Consider the following 16,869-nt stretch of genomic DNA (forward strand, 5'->3'; position numbering starts at 1 on the left):
CACAGAGTCAGCTCCGACTCATGGGCCTGCCCGAGTGCTTCCAGCACTGGAGCTCTGCAGGCTGCAGGCTGCCTCGGCTCTCCCCAAGGCGCAGGGGGTTGGTGAGCAGTCCAGTTACCACCAGGGAGTGTTGGAAGATGGTCGAGATGGCGCAGTTTGCTTAGTTGAGGAAGGGCCCAAACCAGCATTTGAATCTGATCTCTGGATGTCTCAAAAAATGACCTCAGCAGTAGTTATCAAATTCTTATTGGTTGATGAGCTTTGCTCCCAGTCCAGTTTTTAACTTTTCTTTTCAATTTGCATAAAAGTGAAATATAGACTTTGTATAAAAATGCCCTTCTCCCCCCATCTTTACTAACATTGGGCATTTTTTTTAAAACCAACTTTACCAACATTTCCAATTCTCATTGGAAACCTTTGCAATTTCACTGAATTGAATATTATTTTCATGTGAATTATGTACTCATATTCTTTGCCCATTTATTATCTTTAAAATTAGTTTTGTTTTTTTAGTTCTAAACAGTTTTTTAGTTGTGCACCTATTTGTTACTGTAATGTGTTTTCAGTCAGTGAATTCCTATTGGGCATTAACTATTGGCTTATGTCCTCAAATTGCTAATAATTTCCCTTCCCAGAGATCAAGAGTGTGAGAAATGACGGGAATACTTTCACTATGTCATCCTGCATCATTTGGATTTTTACGATGAGTTTGTGTTACTTGTATATTAAAACAACAACAATACTCTAGGGCTCCTTAATCGGGCCAGGGGGAAAGCAAAACCAAACAATGAGTGTGTGGTCTGCATTCACATTTTCTAGAAATTCATGTTGGTTGTGATTTTTTTCTTCTTCATCGATGCACAAGCTGAGTGATCCACCGCTAAGTGTTGTTGGTTGTGATGTTTTTTATCAACCACAGGTTATTGTTTGGTTTATATGCAAACACATTTATTGAATGGCTCCTCCTTAGTTGGCCCTGCCTAGGCACTTGAACAGGTATTTCATTTGAACCCTCACAACAAACAGCCTTGTGAGGTAGGAACTGGCTCCGTTTTCTTGAGAGTCCTCATTGGCTAGCGATTACTGCTTGAGGCACTTCTATTGACCACATATTTTCATTGTCTGGAAGTTCTTATTGGCTGAAAAATCATTGGGCAAGAACTCTCATTGGCTAGGTGTTCCTCCTTGTCGCCCTAAGATTTAAATAATAAGAAGTACTAGGATTCCCCACCCCCACCCCCTCCCCCACAGGAGTGATGGGATGGGCTATTAGTGGAGGAAGGGAGAGAGTTAGGATCTCTCCCCTTGAAGCACCATTTGAATTTACTTTGGTGGCCTATGCACAGGTGGGGCAGGATGGGGGTCATGGGCAAAGACAGAAAGTGATTATAACTCTTCATGGCTCCGCAGGATGAGCTTCCTCACAAGTGCATTGATCTGGGGTCTGATCTCCTCCACCGGCACTGTTGGATCCCAAGCCCCTACCACCTTCCCATCTGGTGCTATTAGGTATTTCCAGAAGTTCCAGGTAGGCTCCTTCCCAGAAGTCTCTAGAGAAAGAAAAGGAAGAAGATCATCACAGGGTGCTTCCTGGGTCTCCTCACCTGGGATTCCATGCTTAGTGCTCATCCTTTAGAGGCAGTGACTTTCAGTTAACCTTGGGGAGGTTTTTAGAATCCTGTTGCCCAGGCCACCCACTCCATAACAACCAAACCTGCTGCCCGTCAAGATGATTCTGACTCAGAGCAACCCGTAGGATTTCCAGGGATGTAAAACTTTCCAGAAGTGGGCCACATCTTTCGGTTAGCAGCCCAGTGCTTTAACCACGGCACCATCAGGCTCCTTCTAAGGTCACATAATTTAGAATCTCTGAGGATAAGACTCTGGGTAAGCATTTTAAAATAAGCTCTCCAAGAGATTCCAAGATTGAGAACTGCTGCTGTCTGATTCTATATCAGATCCTCATTTATTAATGACCCTCAACATCCTACACCTACTTTGACCGACATTTAATAGGTTCCCCAAATTAGTAGCAAATTAAGCACTGAGGGGCTAACCACCAGGTCAGTGGTTCAAACCTACCAGCTGCTCTGTGGGAGAAAGATGAGGCTGTCAAGTTCTATAATTATTGAAAGTCTTGGAAACCCAAAGGGACAGTCCTAAAAGGTCGCTATTGAGTTGATGACCGTGGGTAGATGTAGTTCATGGACTGGCTGCATGAGGCTTCCTAACGGGGAGGGAGAAGGGCTGAAAAGAAATAGCTTCTTGGGCCCTGCTTCCATCTGGCGTATGTGTTTTTCTGAGTGGGCCAGGTGCTTCCGAAGCATGCGAGGTTGGATGATAGCCATGGGAGCTGGGGAGCAACGAACAAAAACACACTGGGAAGAAAAAGGAAACTTTAGGACCAAAATGCAAATCAGCCGCACTCGGGGCCCTCACTACGCTCTTGTTTCTCATTTGCTCTGCCAGGTCCCAAAGAACAGGGCTGGAGGCAGGAAATAGGACCATGAGCCTTGACCTGTGACCCCATTTTGTGGCTCTGAGGCACCCATTTCTGAGACATTGAAATGTGGTGTTTCCTTTTCTGGGGGCTTCCTGCCAGGGTCTACAGATGTTGCCTAAGACTCAGGGCAGGGGGGCTGCCAGCTGTCTTGGTCAGCCTTCTTTAGGCAGATGGCATCTCCTGTCAGCGCCCATGTTTCCCCTAAATTAGAAAGCGGAAGGAATGCACCAGGACAAAAATGGGAAAGCCCAGAATTCTGGGAGCAGCTGCATGTGAAAACAGAATCCCAGTGAAGTCAGCAAGAGGGCGGAGCGACAGAACTGAAAATGCACAAGCAACGGGGTAGAAACCAGATAACCACACAAACGAGATATGTGTGCTCATCAGAAGACTGTACTGAAAGAGTAAGGAGAACCCGTGGATGGTTTTTGAATTGGCAAAAGCATGTCGGAAAAGGGACTAATGTAGATCTAGCTTTGGCAATACCTCAGAAATTGGCAATACCTCAAAAACTAAAAAGCAAATGATCCAATTAAAAAATGGGCAGGGGATGAGACAATACTTCACCAAAGGAGACAGTCTGGTGGCCAACAAACAGATGAAAAAATGCTTGCAATCATTAGTGGTCAGACAGATGTGAATCAACACAATAACGAGCTATCATCTTACTGTAACAAAGTTAAAACCAAAACAAAAACCGGAAGACAGCAAATGCTGGCTGACAAGGGTGTGGAAAGACGGGAACCTTCCTATACTGGTGCCTGGACTCTAAAATGGTACAGCCACTGTGGAAAGTGATAGGAAGTGTCCTTTAAAAGCTGAGAACAGGGGGCACAAAAAAAAAAAGGAATTTTTTTTCAGAGCGATATATTTAAATTTTTTTACAAACCGGGCAATGAATGTACAAATGCACTTTACACAATTGATGTATGTATGGATTGTGATAAGAATTGTATGAGCCCCTAATAAAATGATTAGAAAAAAAAATAATAAAAGCTGAGAACAGAAATACAATGTGATCCAGCAAGTCTATGTCCTACGGAAATAAGAGCTGTGACACAAATAAATACATGCATATCCATGTACTGTGGGATACGGAAAGATTTCTCCCTAGTGGGCTCCCCCAGATATATGCCAAACCTAAGATTGCTTGCTATACATGGTAAATGACTGGACACTAGGAGGTCAATGAAAGTAGGTCAGAGGTTATTCTCCCTAAGGGCTATCAGCCATCTAGAGCAATCAGACTGTATATCCTATCCCACCCTAAATCAGACTGTATATCCTATCCCACCCTAAAAAGGGCCCACTCCCTTCTAATAAGGATAGTAGTAGATTGTTTCCCTGTGGAGATCCCAGGGAGGTCAAGCCCACTGAAGGGTGACCAAGGTTAGGCTGCCATATTGAGTCTAGGGTCCACCCATCTCGTCACATGTATACCCCTAGTCCCTCCCCTTCCTATTACATGAACACCTCTAGCTCATCCCCTTCCTGTCACACTTACGCCTATTGTACAGCCCCTTCCTGTGAAGTGTGTGGTTACCTGTAACCACGCCCCTAAGTATATATGGGCCTTGGCTAGAAATAGTCTCCTCCTGCCCTCTCTGCCCTTGCTGTGCGCCGACCTGGCTGGTGAGATCATGGCCGTCCAGGAGGTGAGCACGCTACCATGAAATGTGTCTGACTTCTTCATTTTACTCTCCTATCTCTATTATTCTTTATGATTTTATTATAACCTTTATATATCTTAACCATACAATTGTGCTTACCAAACCCGCAGTTAGTTGTGGGGGCTGGTCTCCCTCACAATGTACATCGCACCATTATTCACAATACCCCAAAAATGGAAACAACCTAAGTGTCCACCACGCAAAGAATGGATGGAAACGATGATACGTTATGAAGCCCAGGATTGATGACCCTATAGAGACAGCGACTAGAATAAGGGTGAGGGGGAGGTGGGGGGTGTGAGGGGACAAGGGGAGCTGATATCAAGGAGTTCAAAGAGGAGGAAGATGTTTTGAAACAGATTGTGGTAGCAATTGTACAGTACTGCTTGATGTGATTGAATTATGGAACAGCATGTCTGGATTAGGACCTAATACAATGGTTTTGCGGGGAAAAAGACACTTTGGTGCATACACACAATGTCATGCTATGCAAAGTGAAACAATAACAATGAATCTATGAAACACTTTATATCATGGATGAACCTGGAAGATTTTGTTGTTGTTGTTAAGTGCTGTCACTTGGGTTCCAGTTTATAGCAACCTTCTGTGCAACGGAACAAAACACCACCTGGTCCTGCACCATCTTCGCAATTGCTGCTATGTTCGAGCCCATCGTAGCCACGGCGTCAGGCCACCTTGCCCAGGGCCTTCCTCTTCTCGCTGCCCCTCCCCTCTACCAAGCATGTTGCCCTTTCCCAGGAGCTGGTCTCTCCTGATAGCATGTCCAAGTGTGCGAGATGAAGTCACACCAGCCCTACCTCTAAGGAGCATTCTGGCCACAAATGGACGAATACGGTTTGAGACCACTACTGTTAAAATGTCAAGAAAAGGTGCTCATGCAGAAAGAAACATTCTTTGATGGTTAGTAGGAGTGGGAGGGGAAGGAAAAGTAAATCACTAACTAGAAGGTGGATATATATTAACTTGGGTCAAGGGAAAGGCAATATACAATAAGGGGGAGGTCAGCACAAAATGATCAAGGCCAAGAAAAACATTGGGAGAAACATAAGCGTTAAAGGCAACAGAGGTAAATACCATTAACGTACACACCACAATCCTGCAAAAGCAGTACTAACAATAACCTATGAGTGGATACAGAGGTGTGCCTACAAACTGAACTACAAATGGAACCACACACAAAAATATAGATAGGTTTCACAGAGGATATTTTTATATAAGTATTCAAATAGGCTATAAATACAATATCCATGAATATAGTAGCGCATCTGGGGGCAAGGTGACAAAAACTTCTTGGTCATAACCAAACAGCTTGAGAGAATGCTTTGCTGAACCTGGGGTCAGGACTGCCAGGGGGTACTCAAAAAAATCCAGAAAAATTTTTTAAAGTTATGTATTTAATTTTTTTTTTATAAAACAACCTTATCTTCAAATTACACTTCATACATTTGTCAAATGTGTGATTCCATTATAGGAAACACTTTTCAAACGCATCTCTTTGGAAGGCTGGCAGCACCTCCCTCGTTCTTTTCTTCACCTCTTCTACATCTTCAAATCATGTCCTTTCATGTCCCTCTTCATTTGTGGAAACAAGTCATACACAGCAAGGCCAGGTGAGTCAGGCACTTGGGGCAAGAGAGGCATGCTGTTTTTTGCCAAAAACTGGCACACTTAGATGATGGCTCTGTGAGCAGGTGCACTGTCATGGTGGCAAAACCAGTCCCCCATCTGCCACAAAACAGGCCTCTTTTGTCACACACTGTTACACAATCTTTCCAGAACCTCTTAATAGAAAGCTTGACTAACAGTCTGACCAGGTGGAATGAACTCCAAATGCGCTATGAGTTGACATGTATGCTGTTCAGAAAGTTGATGTACGTCCAGAACGAGGTTTGTCATCAACTGACATTTCACCTTTTTTGAAATGAGAAAACCACTCATACATTTGTGTTTTTCCCATAACACTGTCCCTATAAGCTGTGTTCAACATCGCAACAGTTTCTGTGGCATTTTTCCCAAGCAGGAAACAAAATTTCATAGCCTCACACTGTTCTCTTAAATCAGCCATCACAAAACATGAGGTACAAGCAAAACTCCTATTACAAAAAAATTCACTGTGACCAAAGAGAATGTTCCCAGGCCATGCTACTGGGTGCACTAACTCAGAGCGAGTTGCTTGAAGCTTGCCTAGCGGGAAAAATGCATACTATGAAAGCACTGCTCAGCGGAGCTTTTTCCCATTTTCTTTGGGTGGGGGTGGGGGTACCGCCTCATATTATCTCAGGAGGCATGCACATAGAGGCTTATTGGTATAGCATTGTCCATAAAGACAATGGTTACATCCTACTTTGGTGAATAGCAACTGGTGTCTTAAAAGCTTATGAGAGGCCATATAAGGTGTAACTTTTTGTTCTTTCACTGTCTGGAGCAAAGAAGAGCAAAGAAAATCAAAGACACATGAAAAAAATTAATCCAAAGAACTAATGTACCACATGAATCTCAGTCCCCATAAGCCTGAGATAAACTAGAGGGTGCAGCAGCCACCTCAATGAAGCATCAACTCAGTCCATATGGAAGAAGCACAGCAGTCTGTGATCCAAGGATTGGAAATAATAAGATCCAAATCCAAAGGCAGGAATTGTATCAGAGCCCAAGTTGTCAACGTCTGGTTTGCGGAAGGCTATCATGACAGTGCGAGCCCCAAATCCATCTGCAGGGTCCACACATGGGTTAAGCCTCTGGTGCATCTCATCTGATCATAGCTGAGGGACGTGAATAGCCTTGTTATCAGACAGAGAGCACTGTAAAATCAGGTTAAAATGTAATATCTTGTCATTGTCTCCCTTTTGACCCATTGTAAAGTTGCTTCAGTTTAAAAGAACCCAAAAAAACTAAAAAGTGGAGGCAAAATACATGTGGATTGAGTCTCTGAAGGATTCCCTATGACCATGGACCAGGGATGTGAATAGCCTTGCTATCATGCAGAATACAATGGAAAGTGGATTACTGCAGATGCAATTAGGTTAAAATTTAGCACCTTATTGTTTGTTCTCCCTTTTGATCCATTTTAAATTTGTTCTACTTTTTCATATTTGTTTTCTTTTCAATTGAGATTTGAATTTACTGTTGTTTTGTTGTTGTTGCTGTTTTTAAAAAAAAGATTTTGCTGTATCTGAACTCCAGGATAGGTAAATCTATAGAGCTAGTAACTGGATTAATGGCTTCTTAGGGTGGCAGGGAAGGTTGGCGGGAAATGGGAAGCTAATAATGAGTACAAAAATGAATCAATTGTTCTAAAAATGATTGTGGCAATAACTGTGCAACTCTTCTTGATGTGAACTATGGTAGTTATATAATGTGGTGTCAATTTGGGACTTGAGAGGATTAAGAGTGGAGGGGTGGAGTCTAGTCTGTCAATCAGATCATAGCCAATGAGGCCTCTGTGTGGGCATGGCTTTCTCCTGAGAATTCTGGGAACTCCTATTTTTCTTCCTTGGAGGTGGGAGATAGCCTCTCTCTGTTCACTTCCTGGGAGACCCTCTACTGACAAGACACATGGCACTATGCCCTGGGAACTGGAGAAGCCACATGGACCTACCCTGATGCAACCAGACCTCTGGAACCGGAAAAGCTATGCAGAGCCTGCCAATGCTGAGATGCTTATACCACTGGATCCACAAGACTTCCAACCCACTGGCCTGTGATCCTCCTGCATTTGGCATCAATGCATGTATTTCGTAAGGAGGACTTTATAGAATGGTATCAGACATATGGGCTAATATTAGACTCATGGACTTGATTTGGACTGGGCTGAGACATTTTCTCAATATACAATTGCTCTTGTATATAAACCTCTTTCTTATATACATATGTCTATGAATTTGTTTCTCTAGTCTACCCCCAGACTAACACAGTCACTGAACTATTGAATTGTATGATATGTAAATTATATGCCAATAAAACAGATGATGCCCAGTTACAACTACTGACTGCTCTAAATGGGACCACAGTAGAAGAGTGGGAGAAAAATAATAAACAAAACTCAAGATGATAAAAAAGCTCAGGTGCATTGATCAGACAGAGACTGGTGGCACCCTTGAGACTTCACCCTCAGTTACCCTTCGTGTCTGGAACTGAACTCACCCCAGGGCTCAACTTCCATTGCAAAAATAAGGGAATTCTTACTGTAAGATGAGCAGTAACACCAGGGAGGGACACACTCCTGAGGATAATCAGAAACACACAGAGGAAGTGACATGAATGCTGTTAAGCTGGTCAGAATTGCAATCAATGGCATGGAGCAAAATGTGTGTGAATTGTTAAATGGAAACGGATTTTCTCGGTAAACTTTCACCCAGATCACAATAAAAAGCTTTTTAAAAAAAGTTTAACTTTGGGGGAAGAACTACGGTTGCTTGTGTTTGCTTCCTTGCAAAAGCAGCAGGCTACCAGTGTTAAAATACTGGTGGGGTTGAAAAAAAAAGGAAATAGAAAAAGGCAGAGTAGAACTGTTCCTTTGGGTTTCTGAGACTACATGTTTCTAGGAGCAGAAAAAGCCTTATCTTTCTCCCAAAGTTTGGCTGGTAGATTCAAACTGCTGACCTTGAGGTTAGCAGCCCAGGCTTCTTACTGGCTGGTATTCATTGTTAAAACAAATGGGCAAATGACACAAAGACACCTCACCAAAGAAGACAATCAGGTAGCTAACAAACATGTGAAGAGAAGCTCGCGATCACTAGCCAGGATAATACAAATCAAAACTAAAATGAGATACTATCTCACTCCTGCAAAAAAAAAAAGAAAGAAAGACACCAATGCTGGCAAGCTTCTGTGGGGACTAGAAGTCGTGTGCACTGCTGGTCAGTGTGTAAAATGGTACAATCATTATGGGAATGGTATGGTGTGTCCTCAAAAAATCAGAAATAGAAATACCATATAAACCAGTAATCCCCACTCTTAGGCCTATATACTAGAGAAATAAGGGCAGTAACATGAATGACTAGCGATACTCACAGCCATGTCCATTGTAGCAATATTTACAAGAGCGAAAACAGACAACAATGGATGAATGGATGAACAAAATGTGGCACATACATACAATGGAATGTCACACAATCATAAAGAATAATGATGGATCTGAAAAACATCATAACGTGGATAAATCTGGAAAGACATGCTGAGTGAATTAAATCAATCATAAAAGGAAACATAATAAACAAGCGGCCATCTAGCTCAGAAGCAACGAAGCTCACATGGAACAACATATTAGCCTGTGTGATCACGAGGTGTCGAACGGATCACTGAAGACAAATGGGTGCATAAGCAAATGTGGTGAAGAAAGCTGATGGTGCCCAGCTATCAAAAAGTATAGCGTCTGGGGTCTTAAAGGCTTGAAGGTAATCAAGCGGCCATCAAGCTCAGAAGCAACAAAGCCCTCATGGAAGAAGCACACCAGCCTATGCAACCACGAGGTGTCGAAGCGATCAGGTATAAGGCATCATCAGAACAAAAAATCTTACCATAGTGAATGATGGGGGGAGTGCGGAGTGGAGTTCCAAAGCCCATTAGTAGGTCACTGGAGATCCCCTTGCAGAGGGGTCTTGGGTAGGAGATGAGCCAGTCAGGGTGCAATGTAACAACGATGAGAAATACAACTTTCCTCTAGTTCCTAAATGTTTCCTCCCCGCTCCCACTACCATGACTCGAATTCGACCTTGCAAGTCTGGCTAGACCAGAGGAGGTACACTGGTACAGATAGGAACTGAAAATACAGGGAATCCAGGGCGGATGAGCCCTACAGGACCAGTGGTGTGAGTGGCGAAACAGGGAGGATAAAGGGAGAGTGGGTAGGAAAGAGGGAACCGATTACAAGGAACTATATGTGACCTCCTCCCTGGGGGACAGACAACCAAAAAGTGGGTGAAGGGAGACGTCGGACAGGGCAAGATATGACAAATTACCCATTTATAAACTATCAAGGGCTCATGAGGGAGGGGGGGAGCGGGGAGGGAGGGGAAACATGAGGACCTAATGTCAGGGATTTAAGTAGAGAGAACATGTTTTGAGAATGATGTACAAATGCGCTTTACACACTTGATGTGTGTACGGATTGCGATAACAGTTGTATGAGCCCCTAATAAAATGTTAAAAAAAAAAAGAAAAAGAACCCCCCCCCACCCCCAAAAAAATTTTTTTAAAAAAAGGAAACATAATGCATGAGGTCAGTATTACAAAAATTCAAGAATGGGTTTAACATAGAAAGGAACGTTCGGGCAATGAATGTGCAAATGTGCCTTACACAATTGATGTATCTATGGATTGTGATAAGAGTCATATGAGCCCCTAATAAAACGATTAAAAAAAATAAAAGAAAGGAATGTTCTTTGCTGGTGACCAGGGATGGTGGAAGGATAGGAGGAGGAAGGCTCACTACGAACAGCAGACACGTATGTTAATGGGTGACACAGGATCCAGTGGACCTCAGCATTACAGGACCAAAGTAAATGAAGCCAGTGAGAGAGAGGGATCAAATATGGAGCTCTGGTAGCATAGTGGTTATGCTTTAGGCTGCTGCCTGCAAGGTCGGCAGTTCAAAACCACCAGCCACCCCAAGGGGGAACAACCAGGCTTTCTACTCCCATAAAGAGTTACAGTCTCAGAGATGGGGCTTTCTACTCCTGTAAAGAGTTAGTCTTGGAAACCACAGGTGCAGTCCTACCCTATCCTATAGGGTCACTATACGTCAGCATTGACTTGACAGCCGTGAGTATGGCAAATGCTAGGGGCCCTGGTGGCACACTGTAAGACGCAATTCTGCAGCAACAGTAATAAAAAGCAACCTACATTCAATTTGATTCCAACTCATCACAAACCTATATAGAGTTTCTGAAACGGTAAATCTGTACAGGAGCAGACAGCCTCCCCTTTCTCCCTCAGAGTGGCTAGTGGGTTTGAACTGCCAGCTTTACTGCTAGCAGCCTAATGCCTAACCTATGGTGACACCAGAGCTCCTTGCAACAGCAGTGAGAACCACCAACCATGTGGGAGGGGCTACACAGGCAGATATATATGCTATATAGGTATGGGCAGGGCAAATGGGAATCCATGCATGTGCACACAGCTGTATAGTGGTGGGCATATGTATAGGTATATGTGTACTGTATAAATTTTCATATAGACTCATACAATAGAGCACACATGAGACACAGTTAAAGAAACATCTTAGACCTACCCAAACATCTCACAGAATGGGGTTACTGGCCTTGAAGGCTAAGGACCACAGTATTGGGGAGCATAGTTCAAAGGAAATTGTTCTACATCCTAGTTCCATGATATGAGTAGCATCTGTGGTCTTCAAAGCTTGCAAAGAGTCATCTCAGATACAACTATTGTTCTCTTCCTGTCTGGTGAAGGAAACCCAAGACTCCAGTTAGTCCACGGGACTAGTGGCCCCACGGACCATTGCTTCTTCTAGCCTGAGACCTAGAAACAGTAGATGGTGCTCAGCTACTGCTCCTATTATTACTATTACTACCGACTACGCTGACCAGGACTATGGCAGAAGTCCTGGTTAGAATGGGAGAAAAATAATAGAACAAACTTCAAATTCATACGACAGACCAGACTTGTGGGATAGATAGAGGATGGGGAAACTTCCAAAACTATTGTCTTTTTAACTTGGAACCAAAGCAAATCCTGAGGTCACCTTTCAGCCAAATAATACGTGTAGCCATTATGTCAACAGGGCTCCCAAATAGATTGGCTTATACAATAAACAAGAACACCTGAGAGGAATGTGCTGTCAACTTGAGGAGACCAAGGCGCAGCACTTGTCCGAGAGCAAAGAGGAGAAGGCAAAGAGGGGCAGGTCACCGGGAGGATTGACACACTGACTGGATAGCAACTAATGGCGCGGGGCGAGCTGGCGATAAATCGTTGAAAGGGACATGAAAAGGCTGTGTAAACGTTCACTAAAGTACAGTCGAATGTTTACGGGGGAAAAAAAGAGTGGCTGAGGGAGAATTGCAAGGCACCAGAGAAAGAGAGATTCTGAGGAAGAAATACCTGGACACCTCATCTCCACACCTGGCCCCAGTCTCCCCAAAGCTTACTGCTGCAACAGAACGCCAGCCCACCAGAGGACCAGGAAGAGGTCCCAGGTCACTCCAGTGGTCTCCGCTGCCCAGGGTGTCAGCAGCCAAGGAAGGCATGGGGAAGAAGGGGTGAGGACTCACGGGTCAGGTACTTGAAGGCGGGGTGGGCACCAGTGCCTGTGACTGCGACCTTGCTGAACATGGGGAAAGAGACGCTGTAGGTTCGGCGGGCGAAGCTCTCAATCTCCTTGTTGCTGTCAGGCTCCTGCTGGCCAAACTGGTTGCAGGGGAAGGCCAGCACGTTGAAGTGGTGGGGGCCCAGGTCCCGCTGCAGCCCTTGCAGGGCCCGATAGTTCTGGTCTGTGAAGCCACACTCGCTGGCCACGTTCACCACCAGGGATACCTGGATGACGACAACAGCAGCAAGAGCTCAAATACATCACACAACCCAGTGAAAGGCAGGCACCTGTGCTCATCCACCCCCTCTCCCACCCCACCTGCGACGCCCTACGCGCTCTCACACATGGAGGAACACATATGTAAACTCATATATAAATGTATGTGCAATGATCTCACATACAAACACACACATGAAATAACAAATGCAGTGGCTGATAGATAGCACACGCATATAATGGACACAATGGAACATAGACACACTACACATAAATAGCTAGGCACATGCTCTATGATGGACAGAAACATAAGCACCGATCGCACACGCCCCAAACCACACACATCCCGCTCACACAGAGAGGTCCACGGGCTGTTGCGCACACCCCGGAGGTGACATGAGGGAGTGGCAAGGTAGACCGAGTTCAATTCCCTGCTCAGTCAGCTCGAATCTCTTAGCATCTCTTCGTTCCTGGTGCTGCTGTAACAGAAGTACCACACGTGAGTGGCTTGAACACAGACATTTCTTTTGTCGGTTCAGGAGGCCAGAAGTCCAGAGGCAGGGCCCTGTGCTAGGGAAGGGCTTTCTCTTGGTTGGCTCTGGGGGAAGGTCCTTGTCTTTGGATCCTGGATGATCTTCATGGGGATCTGCCCCCATTTCTGCTTGCTGGCTTGCTTGTTGAATCTCTTTTTGTATCTCAAAAGAGATCACTTAACATACCAGGCATTAATGTGGACTCCTTAACCTAACAAAGAAAACTTATTCCCCAAGTGGACTTATAACCACAGATGTAGAGGTTAGGATTTACACCACAAATGTTTGGGAGACACAGTTCAATCTTTAAAATCAGCGAGCACTCATCACTCCATACTACCGGTGCCGGTATCTGTCCATTGTATACAGAAGTTGGGCTGCTTCATCTCTGGGCCTTACATTTGGGAAAATCTCAGTAAGCGCCACTGAATGACCAAGCAAGGGTATACACGTGCCAAACACCTGCATGGGTACATCAACAGACATGATGTTGTTTATATCAGGACCCCAGGGTAATAAGTTTTTAACCTTCCCCTCTGATAAATATCACTTTGTAATAAAACTTTCTCGATCACAAAATTAATAACTACATTTACTAAAGCCTTTAGGTGGCAAATATAAAGCTGGCTGATGGATCCTGGTGATAGGATTGCAGTGAACTTCATGGCACTAATGCTGTCTGTGCTATTGAAACAAACAAGCAAATAAAAGAGCTCACCGCCGTTGAGTTGATTTGGACTCCAAGCAACCCTGCAGGGCACAGTAGAACTGCCCCTGAGGGTCTGCAGGTCGGTCAGTCAATGTGGGCATAGAAAGCCTCCTCTCCTCTCTCTCCGAGCCGCTGGTGGCTACACACCTCCTGGTTCGCAGCCCAGTGCATAACCAGTTTTGCCACCAGGCTTGCTGTGAGGTGGAACTGACTCAGTGGCAGGGAGCGCTGATGGCATAGTAGCTGCTCTTGGGCTGCTCACCGCAAGGTCCGAAGTTCATAACCGTCAGCCGCTCTATGGGAGAAAGACAGGGCTTCCAACTCCCTTAAGGAGTTCCAGTCTCGGAAACGTGCAGAGGCAGTTCTACCCTGTCCTTTATAGGGTCGCTGTGAGTGGGCATCCACTCTATGGCAGTGAGTTGGATTTTAGGGATTCTGAAAGGACTCTGAGATCCCACCTTGTACTGCTGCAGTCCAGCCCCAACTCCCTGACCCCTTTTTGAGAAGAGTCAAGAATACTCCAGCTGGCACCATGAAAAACCACTTCCCAGTGGCAGCCAGGACACTGGACCTCACGGACACAAAGGGCTCAGGCTGGACAGGGTTCTCAATGTCAGTGCTATCACATTTGGGGGCTGAATCAGTCTTGGTTGTGGAGGCCTGCTCTGGTCACTATAGGATGTCTAACACCACCCCTGGCCTCTGTCCACGAACTGCCCAAACCTGACCATCAACTGTGTCTACAGACAGTGTGTGTGTGTGTATGTGTGTGTGTACTCACACAAAATCACTAGACTAGATGCTAAGACCCACCTGGCTGTAACTCCCTCCCCCCACCAAGAGATGAAGAAGGGCCCGTCACTGGGGCCCCAGGCTGACTGAACGTCTCAGTATCTGTCATATTCTGCTTGGGGTGGTGAGAAACTGGGACTCTGGACTCCCTTCCTCCATTCTTAGGGACTCTTTTCTTTCCTTGTTCGAGCCCGGAGCAACGAGAGCTTTAAACATCGCTTAGTTTTCATTTACTTCTTTTGTGTCTACGATAGCTACATAGAAGCCCACTCTTGGAGCAGAGGGAAACCCTATTTCTAGTTTATCTTTAAAGCCCACAGGCTTATGTTTAGACACCAAAACACAAACAGACCACCCAGCTACATACAGCTAATTTACATATCCACATATCCAAGTGCAAATTCAGATGCTTGCAGGGCACAGAAACAGCAATGAAACCATTCACACACACACCCCTGTAGATACACAATCACACCGTAGGCAAGTACATTCCTAAATGGTCACCTCTTTATCCATACTGTCTTCTCAATGGGGCTGTCCATTCTACACAAGGGCCCGATGTCAATCTTGCCCAAGGCTGTATCTACAGGGCTGGGGCTAGTGCCAAGCAGGTAGCAGAATTCAGTGAATACTGGCAGGTGAATGAATGAGCATCTTGTCCAGCCCTCACTCCTAACGTGGGACATCCCACAGCGTCATCTGCAGCCTCCCCAGACCAACAGGTTTTCTTCTAAGTAGAGTGATTAAGGGTATGCCCTCTGGAGTTGAACTGCTTGGGTTCAAATCACAACTCTGCATCTTAGTAGCTGTGTGACACTGTCTGTTTTCATTTTCACACTCAGTGCTACTGGGAATGACCTTGTTCACTCCTCCATCCCTGTCGTCCGGATTCCCATTCCATAGAAGATTGATTTAAGCAGACACTCGTCTGTTTGGTTGACCAATGTATTCCCAGAGCATGGCCCAGAATTTTAGATAGAGCAGCGCCTCAATACCAAAACAAACCCACTGCCGTTGAATTGATTCCGACTCAGAGGCCAGCTAGGACAGAGTAAAACTGTTCCCTAGGGTTACCCAACTGTCAGTCTTACTGGAAGCAGCCTGCCTCATCTTTCTTCCATAGAGCAGCTCATGGGTCAGACCCATGGCTTTTCTGTTAGCAGCTGATGATGCTTAAGCATTGTGCAACGGGACCCCTGGGTGCTCGATAGTGAATGACTAATGTGTCCATGAGCAGGAGAGCGCACTGAGGGCAAGGGAGGTCTCTGCCCTGAGTCCTGGATGAGGTTCCTGCACCCATGCAGAGCCCACCAAACACAGGTACACAGCACTCTACAGTTGATCATGGGCTTCCTCCCTGTCAGGAGCCCTGGTAGGGTAAGGGGTTGTGCAATGGGCTGCTAGCCACAAGGTAAACAGTTTGAAACCGCCAGCCTCTCGCAGAAGATGGGGCTTTTTACTCCACAAAGAGTTATAGTTTTGAAACCCACAGGGAGGGGCAGTTCCGCCCTGTCAGTCTAATAGTCCCAACTGTGTTTGTGTGGCATCCCCAGTGTTATCTGATGTGAAATTCACAGCCTGGGGCACTGACAGAACCCCTCCCTCCCAGCATAACTGAGCATTCATGAGAGGCCCTTTTCCATCAAAGACAACCCTGCTGTCTGGAGAACGCTAGTCGTCCCTGTTGTGTGGTGCCCATCTATCCCTTAAGGACCTCTCCCCACATGTCCCACACCACAGCCCGCAGGTCTGTCCTGAAAATTGGAATTAGGGGGCTCTCCACTACACACATTGTAACATCTAGGCCTCTGGACATAGCTGTGTTCCAGGCCCCTCACATCCTTCCCACCGCCTGCCCCTGCTCTCCCACCACTTGGCTCATCCTTCATACCCTTCCTGCGGGTTGCCTCTGAGCCTGGCATGGGCCGTGGGTTCCTTTGACCCGAGGTCCTCTCAGTTTGGGTAAAAGGAACTCACCCCAGCCACACTGCCTCTCTGAGGTCCTGTGTGGCTAAGGTCTCCTCTCGGTGCAGAGGCAACACATGGCTGTCTGGCTGCCATCTTCGGGGCTGGCCTAGAGTGGACAACGGGTGGAAACGCGTTCACTTCCAAAGGGCCCTTTTGTAGCGCGTGTCACCTGATGCAAATGCAGGTCT

General features: G+C 45.6%; 1 protein-coding gene across 1 annotated transcript in view; it reads right to left on the reverse strand.

Annotated features, from left to right (window-relative positions):
- Positions 1-931: 931 nt before the first annotated feature.
- GPX7 (glutathione peroxidase 7) overlaps positions 932-16,869 on the reverse strand; it is a 23,556-nt gene continuing 7,618 nt past the window's right edge. The window contains exons 2-3 of the mRNA XM_030886065.2: positions 12,426-12,687; positions 932-1,550 (exon numbers count right to left, since the gene is read on the reverse strand). Of these exons, the coding sequence (XP_030741925.1) occupies positions 1,387-1,550; positions 12,426-12,687 (426 nt within the window). The 3' untranslated portion in view covers positions 932-1,386. The remainder of the gene's footprint in view (positions 1,551-12,425; positions 12,688-16,869) is intronic.

Source organism: Echinops telfairi, unplaced genomic scaffold (genome assembly GCF_000313985.2).
Source record: "Echinops telfairi isolate 266 unplaced genomic scaffold, ASM31398v2 ScPeMD7_443;HRSCAF=831, whole genome shotgun sequence".
Classification (NCBI taxonomy): domain Eukaryota; kingdom Metazoa; phylum Chordata; class Mammalia; order Afrosoricida; family Tenrecidae; genus Echinops; species Echinops telfairi.